This window comes from Carcharodon carcharias, chromosome 4 (genome assembly GCF_017639515.1).
Source record: "Carcharodon carcharias isolate sCarCar2 chromosome 4, sCarCar2.pri, whole genome shotgun sequence".
Taxonomy (NCBI): Eukaryota; Metazoa; Chordata; class Chondrichthyes; order Lamniformes; family Lamnidae; genus Carcharodon; species Carcharodon carcharias.
The window spans coordinates 115,041,032-115,059,211 of record NC_054470.1 but is presented as its reverse complement, the minus strand read 5'-3'; the positions used below and the strand labels follow the sequence as shown (position 1 = coordinate 115,059,211).

The 18,180-nt window shown below is 44.9% G+C and overlaps 1 protein-coding gene across 1 annotated transcript in view; it reads left to right on the top strand.

Annotated features, from left to right (window-relative positions):
• pgm5 (phosphoglucomutase 5) overlaps positions 1 to 18,180 on the top strand; it is a 159,943-nt gene that overhangs the window by 96,083 nt on the left and 45,680 nt on the right. The window contains exon 7 of the mRNA XM_041186473.1: positions 3,470 to 3,585. Coding sequence (XP_041042407.1) covers positions 3,470 to 3,585 — 116 coding nt within the window. The remainder of the gene's footprint in view (positions 1 to 3,469; positions 3,586 to 18,180) is intronic.

Sequence of the window (18,180 nt, the reverse complement as noted above, 5' to 3'; positions counted from 1 at the left end):
GGTTCTCTCACCACCTGCCACAGACCCAGACTTGCAGCTATGTCCTTTAGGACTCGACCAGCCCGGTCAGTAGTGATGCTACCAAGCCACTCTTGCTGATGGGCATTGAAGTACCCCAGCCAGAGTACATTCTGCACCCTTCCCACCCTCACTGCACCTATACTGATCACATCAGCTACTCTTGCGGCAGAATTCTCCGCTCGGCATGCGGGCGCACGCTCGACCCACTCAAGTGCGAAATAACACGTGATGATGTCAGGCAAGCATCCTGGCATCATTGCGCACTTGTGCGATTTTTCAGTCGGCAGGCACAGGTGAGAATCAGCAGCCCACCCACCAACAATGAAGAGGCCTATTAAGGCCTTTTACCATTGTAATCGACAGAGATTTTTTGCTGCCCGTTCAACGTTACGGCTGGCGGGCGGGCGAATCGGCCAGGCGGCCTTTTCCTTTTCGAGGAAACCTCATCCAAGGGCAGGATGAGGTTTCTGATATTAATTTTAAAAAAATAAAAACGCTTGGACTAAATTTCCATCATCCACATGTGCAGGTGACTCATTCTGATACGTGGACATTTTTTTCAGCATTTCAAAATCTTTATTTTTGGCTCTCGGGTTCTTTAGCTCCCTGAAGCAGCTCTCTGCCCTCAGGGAGCATTCATTCCGTGACCCACCCCCACCATGCCTGTGCTCCTCCCACCACTACCACACCCCCCCCGCCCACCTCCCCCCCCACCCACCACACCCACCCACCACCCACCCCCCACCCCGCCCCACCTCCCCCAACCCCAGCAGTGCTGAGCATATCAGCATGTGTTTCACACTGTCTGACCATTAACTGGCCAGCCAGCCTGAAACTACGATTGGGGGCTGATCACAGTCGGACGTCTGTTCCCCGGCCACTCCCGGACCCGCCAATCACGGGCGCCGGCTGAACTAAAAATCCTGCCCTTGGTGTCATGACCCTCTGGGTAAAGATGTTTTTCCTGAATTCACTATTGGATTTATTAGTGACTATCTTTTATTTATGACCCCTAGATAATAAATTGACTTTAGAATGTGGAGGAAGCTGAGAAAGCTGCAGTCATGTTGCCCGAAATTGTCTTCAGCTGTAAGAGTCAGACAGTGTACAGGGAGCGGTGTGATATTAGATAGAGTGCATGTCAAGACCGGGGAATTTGACTGTTCAATCTCCAGAGAAATGTTAATATTAGACCATTTTTAATCAGATATTCTTGAGAGGGGTGTTAGAATTTGGGCTCCACTTGTGATAATCTGATTTGTATCCGTCACAAAGCTTTCATATGCAGGCTTCCTATGACAGTGCAGGGAACAAAAGGTCCATGGAAAGAATGATTCGATTCCAGCATCCTGACTGGGTATACTGGAAATGTCACAGTATGGTCATGGAAAATCTCCTCTTTTAATGCAGAGTATTCATCACAACAATTTCACTTCTTATTTACATTTAGGAGCAGGTCACAAAGCGGTATACTGGGATCTCCTGTGATAGGTGAGGGAAGAGACACCCATTCCATGCTCGTAGAGGGGGTACACGCATAGGAACAGGAGGAGGCCATTCATTGCCTCAAACCTGTTCCACCATTCAGTTAGATTTTGGCTGATCTGTATCTTAACTCCATCTACTCACCTTGGTTCTGTAACCCTTAATCCCCTTACCCAACTAAAATCCATCAATCTCAGTTTTGAAATTCTCAATTGACCCTCAGCTTCAAAATCTTTTTGGGGAGAGAGTTCCAGATTTCCACTCCCCTTTGCATAAAGAAATGCTTCCTGACATCACCCCTGAATGGCCTGGCTTGAATTTTAAGATTCTGCTCCCTTGTTCTGGACTCCCCCATCGGAGGAAATAGTTTCTTTCTATCCACTCTATCAAATCCTTCAATCACCCCTTAAGCAGTTCACCCCTTAATCTCCTCTACTCAAGGGAATTCAAACCTAGTCCATGCAACCTGTCATCGTAATTTAACTTTTTTAGCCCTGGTATTGATCTTGGTGAATCTGCGCTGCACTCTCTGCGGGGTCAGTATATTTTTCCTGAGATGTGGTGTCCAGTATTAAATGCAGTGCTCTACACACAATGGAGAGAGTGTGGGCCAGTCACACATCTGCAACACTATAGCCCCAACTTATCAGCCAATGCCCAGTGAGAGGACAGGCTGGGTAAATTTACCCTGTAATATCTTGTTCTACGGCATGATACGTAATTACACGTTCCAGTCATAGAAAGCTAAAGCTGTTGTTGCCATTGTAACTGTCAATGCAAACAAATAATCAAGTTGTACAAAAAAAAAACAGAATTGCAAATCTGGCACAGATCTTACAAAGTGTAGAAGTCTGGTGCAACATCATTTGACCACACTTATTGGCCCCCAGATTTTCGCAGAGTTGGGAGCCCTTTAAGAATGGCTGGCCAGGATTCAATTCCAGGGTTTTCACTCCCATTGCTGTTTCCGGCAATTTTCGTCGAGGCAAGAGTGCTGGCAGTCACCTGCGTTCAGCGTTCCCACGCTTGCCGGCACCATTGCAGGGGCGGGCAGTTCAACCCTCACCCCCCAACCCCCACAACAGTTTTAGTGGCATCGGGCCCTTCAGTAAGGAGACATGTTTCCCGGCCTCTCAAAGGAGCCATCAACCAAGGGGCGGTCCAGTCCCAGGTGGGGAACCAAAAAAACCAGCCCCCTGCTCCTGGAATTCTTTCATTGACAGGCTTTAAAACACCAAAAAAAAACTGTTCTCTCAGTTTCAATAGTTAGATGTTGTGTTGTAAGGTAGATGTGCTTTTACTGTGGTGATTGATTATAAGGGCTCTGCCCTGCAAACTAAGTTGACCATAACATTTAGCAGCGTTATGTAGGCACTGAGGTGAATTAGAATCCTCTTCCTGTTAGGTAGAGTGTACTGGTGCATTCAAAACTGAAGAAAACACTACTTGGAAACTCTGGTGTAATGATGTGAAGTCATTTAGATGCTCAAAGTTCTTTAAAAGTAAAAAAAAACTTTAAATATTAGAGAGAAAACCAGATTCCTGCTGCTGGAGTGCCTTGATTGACAAGCCATCTGCTACAGCTTAGAAAAAATTCAGCCATAGCTGTATAAGAAATACGGCAGTCAATTTTTGCACAGCAAGATCCCACAAACAACAATATGATAATAACCAGATAATGTGTTTCTAGCGATGATGGGTGAGTGATAAATATTGGTCAGGACTCTGGGCAGAACACTCCTGCTCTTCTTCAGAGTGATGCCATGGGGTCTTTTATGTCCACCTGACAGAGCAGATGGGACCTCAGTTTAACGTCTCATCCATAAGATGACACCTCAGATAGTGCAGGACTCCCTCAGTAAAGCACACAGAGTGTCAGCTTAGATTATCTGGAGTGGGACTGGAACCTACATGTTGTTCAATCCATTGGCTTAACAAAAATGCCCGTGTTTTGCTTTCACAGGGTAGGGAAAGTCATGAAGATCCCGGTTTATGAAACACCGACAGGCTGGAAATTCTTCGGGAATTTGATGGATGCTGGGAAGTGTTCCCTGTGTGGAGAGGAGAGCTTTGGTACAGGTAATGAACTCATTGTCAGCCATTTTATGAAACTCTATATGAAACTTTATATGATTACCACAAACAAGATGCATTTAAGGGGAAACTAGAGATACAGGAATAGACCATAAGACCATAAGACATAGGAGCAGAAATTAGGCCATTCGGCCCATTGAGTCTGCTCCGCCATTCAATCATGGCTGATAAGTTGCTCAACCCCATTCTCCCGCCTTCTCCCCATAACCTTTGATCCCCTTACCAATCAAGAACCTATCTATCTCGGTCTTAAATACACTCAATGACCTGGCCTCCACAGCCTTCTGTGGCAATGAATTCCATAGATTCACCACTCTCTGGCTAAAGAAGTTTCTCCTTATTTCTGTTCTAAAAGATCTTCCCTTTACTCTGAGGCTGTGCCTTCGGGTCCTAGTCTCTCCTACTAATGGAACATCTTCCCCACATCCACTCTACCCAGGCCTTTCAGTATTCTGTAAGTTTCAATCAGATCCCCCCTCATCCTTCTAAGCTCCATCTAGTATAGACCCAGAGTCCTCAAACGTTCCTCATTTGTTAAGCCTTTCATTCCTGAGATCGTTCTCGTGAACCTCCTCTGGACGCTCTCCAGGGCCAGAACATCCTTCCTGAGATATGGGGCCCAAAATTGCTCACAATATTCTAAATGTGGTCTGGCCAGAGCCTTATAAAGCCTCAGCAGCACATCCCTGCTTTTATATTCTAGTCCTCTCGAAATAAATGCCAACATTGCATTTGTCTTCCTAACTATTGACGCTGATTGAGTTTGATAAAGGAGAATTAGACTTGCATTTATATAGCACCTTTCACAACTTCAGGATATCCCAAGGTGCTTTACACCCAGTGAAGTACACTTTGAAGTACAGTCACCGCTGTAATTCATGAAAGATGACAACCATTCTTGGGCACAGCTAGCTCCCACAAACAGCAGTGTGATAATGATAATCTTTGTTTTAGTGATGTTGGTTGAGAGATAAGTATTGACCAGGATGCTGGGGAGAACTCCCTGCTCTTGTTCAAATCTTGAGATATTTTACATCCACCTGAGAGGGCAGATGATGCATCAGTTTAAAGTTTGATTCAAAAGACAGCCTCTCTGACAGTGCAGCACTCCCTCAATACTGCAATGAGGTGTCAGCCTAGATGGAATAAGTAGTGGGAGGATAAACACCAGTATAGACTTGTTGGACTGAATGTCTTGTTTCTGTGCTGTATATTCTACGTAATTCTATGTACTACTTCAGAGGAAGTGTCTCTGTAAATAATAACACTGCTGCTGCTCCAGCAACTGAAAACTGAAACGGGCCTTCCGCATTGCCCCACTGATGGTCTGTTTGTAGCTTTTGTCAAGACCAACACAAGATTTCAAAGATTCCCAGCTTCTTTGATTTTATGTTTATATATTGTAGTAAAGTCACAGAGTCTCGTTTGCCATTCATTCAGTTGTTGATCCTGTATTCACTGTGAGTCATAAGATCATCAGAATTAGGAGCAGGACTGGGCCATTCAGCCCCTCGAGCCTGCTCCACCAACCAATAAAATCATGCCTCATCCAATTGTGGCCTTAACAACACTTTCCCATCTGTCCTCCATAACCCTTGACTCCCTTATCAATCAAAAATCTGTCTAATTCAGCCTTGAATATATTCAATGAGAAAACCTTTTCTCAGTGGTTAGATGGATTAAAGTGCATTTCTCAGAAGTGAATCCTCTACCAACACCTTTACCAATCAGAGCCCACTTGCCAACCAATCAGCACTCTTTTCTTATACAGTTATAAAGTTGTCGCTTCCCCTGACTTTGGTATTCTTGTGATTGTCTTGGTGAGTGCAAGATGAAAAGCTTCGACAAATGTCTTTTCTCAGCAATACTCAAGTTCTGTACCACCAAACGATTATCAGTGAATCCTGTTTGTTGACAAGAACCTGCCGAGTTTCTTGTTCCAGTATCCTGCCATTAGTTTGTTCCACATGCTTGGTCACTCTTTTATTGCACAGTGAGAGTAAATTGGATGATTTACAGAAGGAGACTAATGTACAGCTAGATCATATTAGGAGCAGGAATATGCTACTCAGCCCAACCCAATGAGCTATCAAAGAGCACAGGAAGAGGTAATCTGGCCCATTGTCCTTAAGTTTTTAATTGCACACTTTTTAAGCATTATACCAAATGCTAGCTTTTTCAGCCATTTGTACGCTTGTCAGTATTTTTTAAAAATGCAATCAGCTTTTTTCCCGCAGACATTACAGGCTGTCCTTATCAACCAATCAGACCATTTGGAAAGTGGGCTAGAGCCTATCCAGTCAACTGGACAGCAGAGCTGCAGCCAATCAGCTGTCGCTTTCTCTCATTGCTTGTTGCGTGCAAAACTTGAGATGGATTTTTTTTCTAAAACGCATTGATGATTTTTGAGTATCCTGGTTATCAAGGTGCATGTTTAGCACCTGTCCACATAAAAAGCTACAGGGAACAATCACGTTACTGAAACAGAGCCTGTAAAATCTTTGTGAGCTAGAATTTCTTCAGGCCTCGTGATAAACTCCTGACAATAAACCACCGTGAAACCACTGGAGGACGAGGGACTATTATGCATCAGCCAGGAGGGGAAGTTGTGCACCCAGGTTACTGCTTGTACTTAGGAGAAATGAAGAGTCTTGCAGAGCATGAATACATTAACTGGCTTTATTCAACAATGACTGCCAATGTTCCATGTGTAATTGTCAATGCCTATAAATAATATAGTGTGGGATTGATCTGATAAAGGATTTTACTTAATTAAAAATACTTACTCGTTAACACTACAGTTAGCTCCAAAATGTGCATCAACTGGGGCATCCGAGGGGAGGATAGAAAATATTCCTCATCTCTTCATCACTCACCAGCTCTAAGTAAAAAAAGAACTTTCATTTCGAAAGCACCTTTCATGACCTCAGGGTGTACCAACATACATCACAGCCAGTGAATTGCTGTTGAGCTGTAATTACTATTGTAATGTGGGCAATTCAGCAGCCAACGTGCACACAGCAAGCTCCCAAAAACAACATTGTGATAATGAACAGATCCTCTATTGTAGTGATGTTATTTGAGAGATGAATATTAGCCAGGACACAGAGAAAACTCCCTCTTTTTTTTTATTTGTCCATGGGATGTGGACATCACTGTCTAGGCCAGCATTTATTGCCCATCCCTAATTACCCTTGAGGTGGTGGTGAGCTGCCTTCTTGAACCATTGCTGTCCATGTGGTGTGGGTACACCCACAATGCTGTTATGAAGGGAGTTCCAGGATTTTGACCCAGCGACAATGAAGGAATGGCAATATATTTTCAAGTTAGGATGGCGAGTGGCTTAGAGGGGAACTTCCAGGTGGTGGTATTCCCATCTATCTGCTGTCCTTGTCCTTCTAGATGGTAGTAGACGTGGGTTTGGAAGGTGCTGTCTAAGGAGACTTGGTGAGTTCCTGCAGTGCATCTTGTAGAAGGTACACACTGCTGCTACTGTGCGTCGGTGGTGGACGGAGTGAATGTTTGTGGATGGGGTGCCGATCAAGCGGACTGCTTTGCCCTGGATGGTGTCAAGCTCCTTGGTTATTGTTGGAGCTACATTCATCCCTGCTCCTCTTCAAGATGATGCTATGGGGTTTTTATCATCCTTCCAAGAGTGCAGATGGGCCTTGGTTTAACATTTCATCTAGAATATGGTACCCTAATAGTGCAGTGCTCCCTTGGTACTGCCTGTCTGACAGTGCGGCATTCCCTTAGTGATGCCGCCCCCCTCAACAGTGGAGCACTCCCTCTCACCTAACCTCTGGAGTTCAGTTCTTTTGTCCATGTTTAAACCAAGGCTGTAATGAGGTCAGGAGCTGGGTGACCCTGGCGGAACCCAAACTGAGTGTCAGTGAGCAGGTTATTGCTAAGTAAGTGCCACTAGATAGCACTGTTGGTGACCTCTTCCATCACTTTACTGATGATCGAGAGTGGAATTAGTCATGTTGGATTTGTCCTGCTTTTTGTGTACAGGACATACCTGGGCAATTTTCCACATAGCTGGGTAGATGCCAGTGTTGGACCTGTACTGGAACAGCTTGGCTAGGGGCGCGGCAAGGCCCGGAGCACAAGTCTTTAGTAGTATTGCCGGAATATTGTCAGGGCCTAGAGTCTTTTCAGTATCCAGTGCCTTCAGCCGTTTCTTGATATCATGTGGAATTAATCTAATTGGTTGAAGATTGGCATCTGTGATGCTGGAGATCTCCAGATGAGGCTGAGATGGATCATCCACTCGGCACTCCTGGCTGAAGATTGTAGCAAATGTTCCAGCCTTATCTTTTGCACTGATGTGTTGGGCTCCCCCATCATTGAGGATGGGGATATTTGTGGAGTTGCCTCCTCCAGTGAGTTATTTAATTGTCTACCACCATTCACGACTGGATGTGGCAGGACTGACATCACCTCCAAATGGCCTAGCTCTACTTTTAAGCTTATTCCTCCTTGTCACGGGCCAATGGAAACAGTCTGTCTTTTTCTATGCTAACAAGTCCTTAAACATTAAATAAACACCTCAGTTAGATTACCCCTTGATCTTCTATACTCGATGGAATGCAAGCCTAGTCTACACAACCATTCCTCATAATCTAATCCATTTAAGCCTGAATCGGCCATCTAAGGTCAATATTGTGGAAGGCTCTCCACAGGATAGTTGTTTTAGTTCCTCATCGTTTAGGAATGTTTAAATTACCTGCTTTTATTTTTCTTTATTTCCCCAAAAGGCCTCTTCCCTTACCGCCTGCTCCAGTCAAAAGATCTTGCGACCATAAACTTATTTAAGTACCGTATCACGGCCCTTTGTTCTTGTTTGTTGAATAGGAGGAGATTTTATTGCAGGATGAGACAGTCAGCACTAGAGATGGTGATGTTTCGAGTCCTCATGATCCTTAAACAGAACTAAGTAAAAATAGGAAAGGGGTGAAATATAAGTTGGTTTAAGGGGGGTTGGGGGGGTGGGGGGGTTGTTGGGACAAGAAGAGCTAGGTAAAGGGCCAGTGATAGGTGGACATAACCAAAAGATGTCACAGACAAAAGGACAAAGAGGTATTGAAGGTGGTGATATTATCTAAAGGAATGTGCTAATTAAGGGTAGAAAGCAGGACAAACAAGGTACAGGTAGCTCTAGTCGGGGGGTGGTGGGGTAAAGGAATACTAAAAAGGCTAAAAGGTAGAGATAAAACAATGGATGGAAATACATTTAAAAATATTGGAAAAAGGTGGGAAAAGAAAAATCTATATAAATTATTGGAAAAAACAAAAAGGACAGGGAAAAAACAGAAAGGGGGTGGGGATGGAGGAGCGAGTTCATGATCTAAAATGGTTGAACTCAGTATTCAGTCCGAAAGGCTGTAAAGTGCCTAGTCGGAAGATGAGGTGCTGTTCCTCCAGTTTGCGTTGAGCTTCACTGGAACAATGCAGCAAGCCAAGGACGGACATGTGGGCATGAGAGCAGGGTGGAGTGTTGAAATGGCAAGCGACAGGGAGGTCTGAATAATGCTTGCGGACAGACCGAAGGTGTTCTGCAAAGCGGTCACCCAGTCTGCGTTTGGTCTCTCCAATGTAGAGGAAAGCGCATTGGGAGCAACGAATGCAGTAGACTAATTTGAGGGAAGTGAAAGTGAAATGCTGCTTCACTTGAAAAGAGTGTTTGGGCCCTTGGACGGTGAGGAGAGGGGAAGTGAAGGGACAGGTGTTACATCTTCGGCAGTTGCATGGGAAGGTGCCGTAGGAGGGGGTTGAGGTGTAGGAAGTGATGGAGGAGTGGACCAGGGTGTCACGGAGTGAACGATCCCTACGGAATGCCGCTGGGGGGTGTGAAGGGAAGAAGTGTTTGGTGGTGGCATCATGCTGGAGTTGGCGGAAATGGCGGAGGATGATCCTTTGAATGCGGAGGCTGGTGAGGTGATAAGTGAGGTCAAGGGGGACCCTATCATGTTTCTGGGAGGGAGGAGAAGGTGTGAGGGCAGATGTGCGGGAGATGGGCCGGACACGGTTGAGGGCACTGTCAACCACCGTGGGTGGAAAACCTTGGTTAAGGAAGAGAGAGGACATGTCAGAGGAACTGTTTTTGAAAGTGGCATCATCAGAACAGATGCAACGCAGGTGAAGGAACTGAGAGAATGGGATGGAGTCCTTACAGGAAGAGGGGTGTGAGGAGCTGTAATCGAGGTAGCTGTGGGAGTCGGAAGGCTTGTGATGGATTTTGGTGGACAGTCTATCACCAGAAATTGAGACAGCGAGGTCAAGGAAGGGAAGGGAAGTGTCAGAGGTGGACCATGTGAAAATGATGGAGGGGTGGAGATTGGAAGCAAAATTAATAAATTTTTCCAGGTCCCGACGAGAGCATGAAGCAGCAGCGAAGTAATCATCGATGTACCGGAGAAAGAGTTGTGGGAGAGGGCCAGAGTAGGACTGGAACAAGGAATGTTCCACATATCCTATAAAGAGACAGGCATAGCTGGGGCCCATACGGGTATCCATAGCCACACCTTTTTTTTGGAGGAAGTGAGAGGAGTTAAAGGAGAAATTGTTCAGTGAGAGAACAAGTTCAGCCAGACGGAGGAGAGTAGTTGTGGATGGGGATTGTTCGGGCCTCTGTTCGAGGAAGAAGCGAAGAGCCACCAGACCATCCCGGTGGGGGATGGAGGTGTAGAAGGATTGGACGTCCATGGTGAAGAGGAAGCGGTTGGGGCCAAGGAACTGGAAATTGTTGATGTGACGTAAGGTGTCAGAGGAATCACGGATGTAGGTGGGAAGGGACTGGACAAGGGGAGAGAGAAGGGAGTCAAGATAGCGTGAAAAGAGTTCCATGGGGCTGGAACAGGAGGGCGCAATTGGTCTACTGGGACAGTCCTGTTTTTGGATTTTGGGTAGGAGGTAGAAGCGGGCCGTCCGAAGTTGGGCGACTATCAGGTTGGAAGCTGTGGAAGGAAGATCTCCAGAGGAGATGAGGTCAGTGACAGTCCTGGAAACAATGGCTTGATGTTCAGTGGTGGGGTCATGGTCCAGGGAGAGGTAGGAGGGAGTGTCTGTGAGTTGACGCTCAGCCTCCGCGAGGTAGAGGTCAGTGCGCCAGACAACAACACCACCCTTGTCAGTGGGTTTGATGACAATGTCAGGGTTGGACCTGAGAGAACAGAGTGCAGTAAGTTCAGAGAGAGACAGAATGGGTGAGAGGAACAGAGAAATTGAGACGACTAATGTCACACCGACAGTTCTCAATGAAATGATCAAGAGAAGGTAAGAATCCGGAGGGAGGGGTCCAGGTGGAGGGAGAATATTGGAGGTGAGTAAAAGGATCCATTGAACGGGATGCGGACTCCTGCCCAAAGAAGTGAGCACGGAGACGAATCCGGAGGGAGGGGTCCGGGCGGAGGGAGAATATTGGCGGTGGGTAAAAGGATCTGTTGAACGTTTCATTTGCACTTCCCTCAATTTAGTCTACTGCATGCGTTGCTCCCAATGCGCTTTCCTCTACATTGGAGAGACCAAACGCAGACTGGGTGACCGCTTTGCAGAACACCTTTGGTCTGTCTGCAAGCATGACCCAGACCTCCCTGTCACTTTCCATTTCAATACTCCACCCTGCTCTCATGCCCACATGTCCGTCCTTGGCTTGCTGCATTGTTCCAGTGAAGCTCAACGCAAACTGGAGGAACAGCACCTCATCTTCCAACTAGGCACTTTACAGCCTTCCGGACTGAATATTGAGTTCAACAATTTTAGATCATGGACTCTCTCCTCCATCCCCACCCCCTTTCTGTTTTTTCCCCCTCCTTTTTGTATTTTCCAATAATTTATGTAGATTTTTCTTTTCCCACCTATTTCCATTATTTTTAAATGTGTTTCCATGCATTGTTTTATCTCTACCTTTTAGCCTTTTTCGATTCCTTCACCCCACCCCCACTAAGGCTATCTGTACCTTGCTCGTCCTGCTTTCTACCCTTAATTAGCACATTCCTTTAGATAATATCACCACCTTCAACACCTCTTTGTCCTTTTGTCTGTGACATCTTTTGGTTATCTCCACCTATCACTGGCCCTTTACCTAGCTCTTCTTTTCCAAAACACCCCCTCCCCCATAAACCAGCTTATATTTCACCCCTTTCCTATTTTTACTTCGTTCTGTTGAAGGGTCGTGAGGACTCAAAACATCAACTGTGCTCTTCTCCACTGATGCTGCCAGACCTGCTGAGTTTTTCCAGGTATTTCTGTTTTTGTTTTTGTTTTGGATATCCAGCATCCACAGTTCTTTGCTTTCAGCACTAGAGATGGCTCTGCTAAATAGTTTGCTAATTTTTATCCTATGTAGCTGGCCCACACTTAGCATTTACTAAATTCACCAGGCAATCTCACTTCAGTCAAAAGATTAGCCTCTCAACAACAGCCACTTGTAATTATATAGACCCTTTAACACTGTAAGATGTTCCAGGGTGATCACAGGAGCGTTATCAAACAAAAAATGCCTAACATAAGGAGAGATTAGGACAGGTGATCAAAAGCCTGGTTGAAGAAAGAGGTTTTAGGAGTGTCTTAGAGGAGGATTGCAAGGTGTAAAGGTTATAGGGAGCGACTTGACATGGCAGCCAATGAGAATTTTAAAATCAAGTTATTGTCAGTGAGGATTGTCTCGCCCCTGAAATCGGGATTAGTTTAGTTTACGATCTTCATATTTCAATTGTAAAATTTGTGTCAGGTATTGCATTCACAACAGACCAGGTATATAAACTTTTAAAACAGATTTTCATCAGAATAGGTTTAGCACATTAGGGACTTCTCCAACAGAACTGTCCTGAAATACCTGTCTCTGTCCATTAATGAAATGTGTTGAGATACATTTTTAATATCGGAAAAACTATTGAAGTAAATGGAATATAAAGGAGTTACATAAAATGTCCTGAGAATAATTCACTCACAGCTGAACAGTACAGGTCTGAGATTTATCCAGCTGTTTGTCACATCTCTAAGGAACACTGCCTGAACCAGATGTTGAACCATAACAAAGGAATGTCTTTACATACTCTGAAAATTCAACATGTTCATTCTATAACAGTTCTGAAGTGGGCAGCAAGAGAATATTATCCTTGTATTTATGTGCACACATTTTGGTGTTAAAGTTGATGGCACTTAATGATATTCTTCGTTAAAAGCCCAAGGTCCTGTCTGCTCTCTCAGCTAGACGTAAAAGACCTTATGGCCACTATAGTGAAGAAGGGCAAGGGAGATCTCCCAGGTGTCCTAAACCAATATTATCCCTCAATCAACATGACTAAAAAGGCACATTACCTGCTCATTATCTTGTCACTGTTTGTGGGAGCTTGCTGTGCACAAATTAGTTGCCACCTTTCCCAACATTGCAACAGTGACTGCACCTCATTGATTGTAAAACTCATCGGCACATCCAGAGATTGTGAATGGGGCCTCTAGAAATGCAATTTTTTTTCTTTTTACTAAATGCAAAACTTTCAAAGAACATATTGGAGCCAAGGTTCAGCTACACAACTGTTTCAGTGTGTGAGGAGAAGTTGAAGAAAGTGTAACAAAAATAACTTCTTTTTTAGCCATTCGAGATTGTGGGTGTCACTGAAACATCTTATTTTCCATCCCTATTCAACCAGGTGCTTGCGAGGCTATTTCAGGGGGCAGTTAAGAGTCAGCCAAGTTGCTGTGCATCTCAAATTACAAAATGGCCAGACTGGGTAATAATGACAGATTTCCTTCCCTAAGGATGTTAATAAACCAGATGGGTTTTTACAACATTCCAGTGGTTTCATGGGGCAGAATATTCGGCTTGGCGAGCGGGGGCAGGGCCCGCTCACTGAGGTATAAAATGACGCGGGGGTGATGTCGGGCGTGTCTTGACGTCACTGCGCGTCATTTAGATTTTTAGTTCGCCGGGCGCGCAATTAAAAAGAGTAATTAAGACAATCAGCTGAGCTGCCCATCTAACCTTAAGGTTGTCGGGCAGGTGAAGAGCCCAGGCGGTCTTTGCATTTTTCATGGAACCTCATCCATGGGCGGGATGAGGTTTCATGAATGATATAACATTTTCGGAATTTTTAAATTAAAATTAATGCACATGTCCCAGCTCAAGTGATAGTTTCACATGAGGGGACATGGCATAAAATTTTTTACAATACTTTATTAGACTGTTTAAATTAAAACTTATCTCCCTGAGGCATCTCTGTGCCTCAGGGAGATTTCTGCGCTCTTTCGCGCATGTGCAAAAGAGTGCACACCTGACTCAGGGAATCCCCACCCACCAGCACAGGGAGCACTCAACAATTCTGGGTGTGCGTCATGCTCCGCCCACGTAAAATGGCAGCACACACCCAATCGGGGGAGCCAATCAGCTCTGCGCCAGCTCCTGCACAACCTCCCTGACAGGGAGAAATTCTCCCCATGGTCACCATTACTGGGACTACCTTTTTATTCCACATTTATGTAATTAATTGAATTTAAATTCCCCAGTTGCCTTGGTGGGATTTGAACCCAAGGGCTGGATTTTACAGGCGCTACAGTCTCCTCACCCTTTCCCCCACGCCTGCTAAAAGTTTGGCTGGACGGTGGGGGAGCACACCCATGATTCCCCAGGTTGCCCTGCAGCAACTTAATGCTGAGAGCAGTGTTAATTGCTTTGAGGCGAAACCTTTTCTGGTGGAAAGTCCCACCTTAGAGAGTCGCTGACCAGTCGGATGGCTGGCAGCTGTGCTGTGCCAGCAGTGTCACAGGGACTTGTGGCCACTGCAGGTAGTCCCGCCAGGCCAAGGAGCCCAGATAAGTCCAGGTCAGGGTCTCACCGGGGCCTGCCAAATTGGCTCCGGAGAGGGGGATGTGAGTTTTGGGAGCTGGGTTCGAGAGGCTTGGTGGCAGGGTTAAAGGGGGAGGGTGATAAACTTAGGTTGGTGAGGGGCTCCAATAGGCCCAGGCACCCACAAAGGAGGCTACTTCCTCCTTGCCAGACACCAAAATGGTTTTGTCATTTCTTAGTGTCAGTGGTGGCTCAGTTGTCAACGGGTCAGAAAGTTGGAGGCTCAATTTCCACTCCGGGGCAGAATTTTCCGGTTGGTGGGCGGGCCCGGGAGCGGCTGGGAAACGGTCCCCAGCCCACGATCAGCCCCCAACCGTGATTTCACGCTGGCTGGGCCAGTTAACAACTCAGTGCTGCCAGGGTGGGGGCTGGGAGGAGGGCGAGCATAGAAGTCTTTGCATGCACAGGGGCACTGTGCACTGACAGCTCCCTGAAGGCAGGGAGCTGATGGGAGCTGACGAACTGTACAATCAAAAAGGAAGTTTAAAAAATGTTAAAAACATGTCCCAACATAGAACTCAGTAACAATAGCAGAAATGTAATAAAAATTAGGTCTAAACATGTTTTTTCTTTAAATTGTCGCTGGAAACCTCATCCCACCTATGGATGAGGTTTCATAGAAAATCTAAAGGCCGATTCACCCGCCCGCAGTGAGAAATAGGTTTAAATTGGTTGATTAATGGCATTAATAGGCCTCTTAATTGTCGGCAGGCCGCTGTTGACTCTCGCGCGCTATTTTACGCTTGATCGGGTCAGGCACGCGCCCACCCACGGGATATAAAATCCTGCCCCAAGACTTAAGCGAAGCAACCTAGCCTCAAACCCAAATACAGGGGGAGAGCTGCACTGTCAGAGGTTGAGTCTGCTGATGCAGCATTAAATCTGATGCCCGAGATGCCCTATCAGGTGGATGTAAAATGTCCCATGGAACTATTTTGAAGACGAGCAGGGCAGTTATAATGGTGTCCTGGCCAATATTTATCTCTCAATCAACATCACTAAGACAAATTATCTGGTCATTATCACATTGCTATTTGTGGGAGCTTGCTGTGTAAAAATTGACTGCCATGTTACCTAAATTACAGCACTGACTACACTTCAAGAAGTATTTTCTTGGCTGTAAATGGCTTTGGTCCTTCCAGTTGTTGATGAGAAAGTTGCCAAATAGTTTTTTAACTCCACAAAATATTATCCCTGAGCCATAATCTCCTTATGGGTTTCAGTGTCATTTTTTGTTTTAAAATCACTATGAAGCTCCTAGGGGTTGTGACGAATTTTGACCCGGAAGCAGTACAGTAAGGAAAATCTTTAATTTCTTTAAAACATCTGTGGAATCTGTAATTGCTCTAAAGAATTTTTGAAAAAGACTTCTAATAGTTTGCATAAATTGTAAAGGATCATTTGTAATTTTCTTGGATAAGAAATACTGGTCCACATGACCTGGTGACCCTTGACCTGCAAACAGTACCAAAGGAAAGAAGTCATGTGGCTGGCAGGCACAAAGGAGAGCTTCAGGGAGAGTAGATGATCAGCGCACAGTTGCACACAGAGAAGACAGACAAAGAAGCTACTGTGGTAAAGAAGATAGGAGAGCTGGAGGAAGAAGGCAAGCAGCACACAGATATCGACACAAAGGGAAAGCAGCCAGAGTGAAAGAGGAACATACTGAGTTCTTGTGAGGAGAAGAAACAAATCTCCCTCAGGATGAAGTCAGTTTTTCTGTTTGGCAGAAATGGAGACAGGAGCTTTGGAGGCACCCTGAGAGCTGCTAAAAAGGTTCTGAAACCTGGAAAGCAGTGTGAATAGCTCAGAGACACTAAAGAGCTGAATGTTTTACCAGAAAAGGCCAAACTGTGAACCAGGGTGTTATTGGTTGGTAGCTTGAAAAGGAACCGTGGAAACCTTCACCATCAGAACATCATGACCTAAGGGGAAGAGGATTTGTGTGACTTACTGATGATAATCGTGAAACTTGAGGGTGAAAGCGCTTGTTGGACACAACTCCAGACCTCCCCTGTAAGAATAAAGAACAGCATATTATAAAACGGTGTAACTGTGTGATGCCATACATGGTGAAGGGGATGCTTGTGGTCATGTGAGACATACCTTTGTTGTATCGGTTATTTGAAATGAAACTTACCTTTTTATTTGAAACATCATTTGCCTGTTTAATTCATACTTAATTCATCTTAGTTATGCTTTGTGTTAAAGTGAAAGCTACAAAAAATGAAATTCTGTTAGTAATTTCTTCATTTGGGGGTCATTTGGCAAATTTGGTTACTTTGGCTTTTGGTTCACCCACGAGGATCGTGACAGGATATTTGTATCCTTGGGATGTTAAAGGCGCTATATAAATGCAAGTTATTATAGGAACATGGGAGGACACATTTTTCAGCACTGACATTCTATGATGATACCAAGGTACATCTTCTTTTGTACTTATTGAAACGCTATTGGTGCTGGAATTACAGTCTCGTTCTGGCTTATTTCTTCACTTGTTTTATAGAGGGATTCTGGTAGGGATTGGATCTGTTGCCTGGGTGATCATTCTGAATCCTGTGCTGTTTCTACAGGGAGTGAACAATGGCCCTTGTGACACCATGAGACCAGTGAGATAAATGAAAGAGAAACAGCATTGTGCCAAGAATGTAACCAGAACTTTTCTGGTGTGTTTTAAAATGCACAGTATTAAAGCGTGGGATCAATTCCAAAACACCCGCCACGCCTTAAAACAGCAACCTGGCTCACATTGTTACCCCACTGTCAGGTTTTATATTACAGCTGGGTAGGTGTGAACTGATCCTTTTTAACACAACCTTAAAGCAACCATGAGAGGCTTGACTGTAATTCAGTAAAATAAACCTCCAATTTTTCACACGTCGGTGTCCCCACCAACCTTAAGACTAGCTCTAGAGTCATTCCAACATCTGTCTGTTGAACCCAATATTGGGATTTTTTTTTTAAACAGTAACATTTTCTCTGTTTTTCTTCCCACTCTTTCTCATGAATGGATATTAGTTGACACAGTAAATCAAGTCTATGTTTCCATCAGTAACCATTTCTCACTATTTGAGCCTGGAGAGTTCTGCTCCCAGTCCAGCGATGCCTCAATTTTTAAATTCCCATGCTTGTTTTCAAAGTTGTCCAAGGCCCACCCCCACTCCCTCCCTCCCCACTTCCCCAGCTGCACAGCCCTCTGAGATCCCTGCACTCTTTCAATTCTGGCCTGATACGTATCACTGATTTTAATCACTCCACCATTGGTGACTGTGCCTTCAGCTGCCTAGACCCTAAACTCTGGAATTCCTCTCCATCTCTCTATCTCTCTCTCTCGCTCCTTTAAGACACTCCTTATGATTGACCTTTTCTGCCTGACGATGCTCCTGTGGAGCACCCTGGGACATTTTTAACTATATTAAAGGCACTACATAAATGCAAGATGTTGTTGGGTGTGCATACATCACCCAATTCTGATGTTATGTGATGTTCACACCTTTCATTGGAAATTGATGAAGTGCAAGGACCCTAGCTGATTTCTACAACATTCCTCTAATGGGAGAAGCATGCATGTGTATAGCAGATTCTAGTCAGCATAGGATACAATGTAATTCTGAATACATTGTGAAAGTTGAAGCATTCTCTTCTTTCGTTACCCACATGCTATAAAAATATAAGATGTTTTGTAGGAGCAAGATTAGATGTTGGATGAGAAATCTGACAGCACAGAGGCA